The 1,695-nt window shown below is 65.9% G+C and overlaps 1 protein-coding gene across 1 annotated transcript in view; it reads right to left on the bottom strand.

The window, feature by feature from the left end:
- LOC104913473 (glucagon receptor-like) overlaps positions 1–1,694 on the bottom strand; it is a gene marked incomplete at its 5' end in the record, with an annotated part of 4,743 nt that extends 3,049 nt beyond the window's left edge. The window contains 7 exons of the mRNA XM_019620600.1: positions 13–187; positions 523–679; positions 758–864; positions 944–1,065; positions 1,257–1,364; positions 1,500–1,596; positions 1,674–1,694. Coding sequence (XP_019476145.1) covers positions 13–187; positions 523–679; positions 758–864; positions 944–1,065; positions 1,257–1,364; positions 1,500–1,596; positions 1,674–1,694 — 787 coding nt within the window. The remainder of the gene's footprint in view (positions 1–12; positions 188–522; positions 680–757; positions 865–943; positions 1,066–1,256; positions 1,365–1,499; positions 1,597–1,673) is intronic.
- Position 1,695: the final 1 nt, after the last annotated feature.

Raw genomic sequence — 1,695 nt, 5'->3', positions numbered from 1 at the left:
GCCACCATGCACCCGGGTGGCTCCTACCCCAGCCCAGATACAGGTACAGCCGGTAGTAATTCTTCTCAGAGAAGACTGCGCCGATCAGCAGCTTGTAGAGGTAGACAGCCTCCACCAGGAACCAGTAGTGGTTGGCCAGGATGCAGTACTGCATCAGCACCTGTGCTGCACGACAGCCCAGTGCTGCCTGTCACAGAGAGATGGTGTTGGGCTGGGGGCTCGTCCATAGGGTGCCCCAAGAGCTCACCCTCCGCACGCAAGGATGCCCCAAGAGCTCAGCCAGGGTGTGCACGGAGGCACCAAGGCCTCCCCTATGAGGTACGTGTGTCCCTCAGAGCTCCCACACAACGAATGGGTGCACAAAGTGCTCAGTCACAGTGGGGAAACAGAGCCTAAAGTTTGCCTATGGGATCCTTGAGCATCTCAGGAACTCGCTCACAGGCTGCGTGGACACACCGACGGCCCATGGGTTGGGTGCACGACCCAAGAGCTCACCCACACCCACACCCCTCGTGCCCTCACCTCGTGGCTGAGCAGTGCCTGCCAATCGGCCACCTGCAGCACCTCTGCGCCCCAGCGCCTCTCCAGCAGCGCATCCTTCACCATCACCGAGGTGGCCCTCAGCCCGAAGGAGGCGAACAGGTTGGCGTGGATGTAATTCCTGGTGCAGTGCAGCTTCCTGGGGAGAGCCGTGGGGTCAGCAGCCCTCAGCCACTGCTGCACCCAGGGCACGGTGTGCCCGCGGCCCTGCTCCTACCTGAAGACGGTGAGGACGAGCAGAGCGGAGATGAGGGTGAGGAGTGACAGCGCATAGCCCACGGTGTACAGCACTTTGAAGCTCACCATCAGCCTGCGGGCGCCTTCCTGCAGGCGAGCCCCGTGCCTTCAGCACCCACTGCCTGCCACGCACCCTGGGATGCCCCCACCCCACCCGCGCTCCCACCTCCTCGGCACCGTCCTCCAGCTCCTCCTCACACTGTGAGTAGTCCCTCCACGGCTGGCTGCCGTTCACCGTCACCCACTGCCCATCAGCACCGCAGCGCCGGCTCACCAACCCGTGTTTCACTGCAGGCACAGAGCACAGTGTTCCTCGGGGTGCCCAGCCGGCAGCCCCCCAGCAGTGGGCACCCGTTAGCACTATGTTCTCACTGCCCTCCCCGTGCCACACGTGCCCCCGGCCCCTCTCATCCCGACCCACTGCGCTCAGCCCCAGGCCCCACAGCCCCAGCTATGGGACGGCCGCGGCTCAGCGTCACCTTTCTCAAACCAGGGCAGGTAGAAGGGACACGAGACGTTGACGGCGGTGCCGGGGCTGCCATCGGGCCAGCAGGCGTACATGTCAAACGTGCGGTTGCAGAAGAGCCCTTGGGTCGATGGGAAGAAGCCGACGGTGGGATGCGGGCAGCTCAGACCCCCCCGGTGCCCCACACGAGGCGCGCAGAGCCGCAGCCCTCGGGGCGTGACGCTGTGACCCGGAGCTGCCCCGCTGCCAGCCATACCTGCGGGGTAGGGCTCGCTCGCCATCCTCCGCAGGCACTCATCCCGGTACCGCATCCACTCCTCGAAGGTCCTCTCCAGCACCTTGGCCCCGCCGTGCTGCGGCGCAGAGCGGCTCAGAGAGACGCCCCGAGGGCACCTCCGCCCCAACTCCGGTCCCCACGGCCGCCCCTTACCGGCACGGCGGAGAAGAGGCAC

Source organism: Meleagris gallopavo, chromosome 16 (assembly GCF_000146605.3).
Source record: "Meleagris gallopavo isolate NT-WF06-2002-E0010 breed Aviagen turkey brand Nicholas breeding stock chromosome 16, Turkey_5.1, whole genome shotgun sequence".
Lineage (NCBI taxonomy): Eukaryota > Metazoa > Chordata > Aves > Galliformes > Phasianidae > Meleagris > Meleagris gallopavo.
This window is presented reverse-complemented; position numbering and strand designations above follow the sequence as displayed.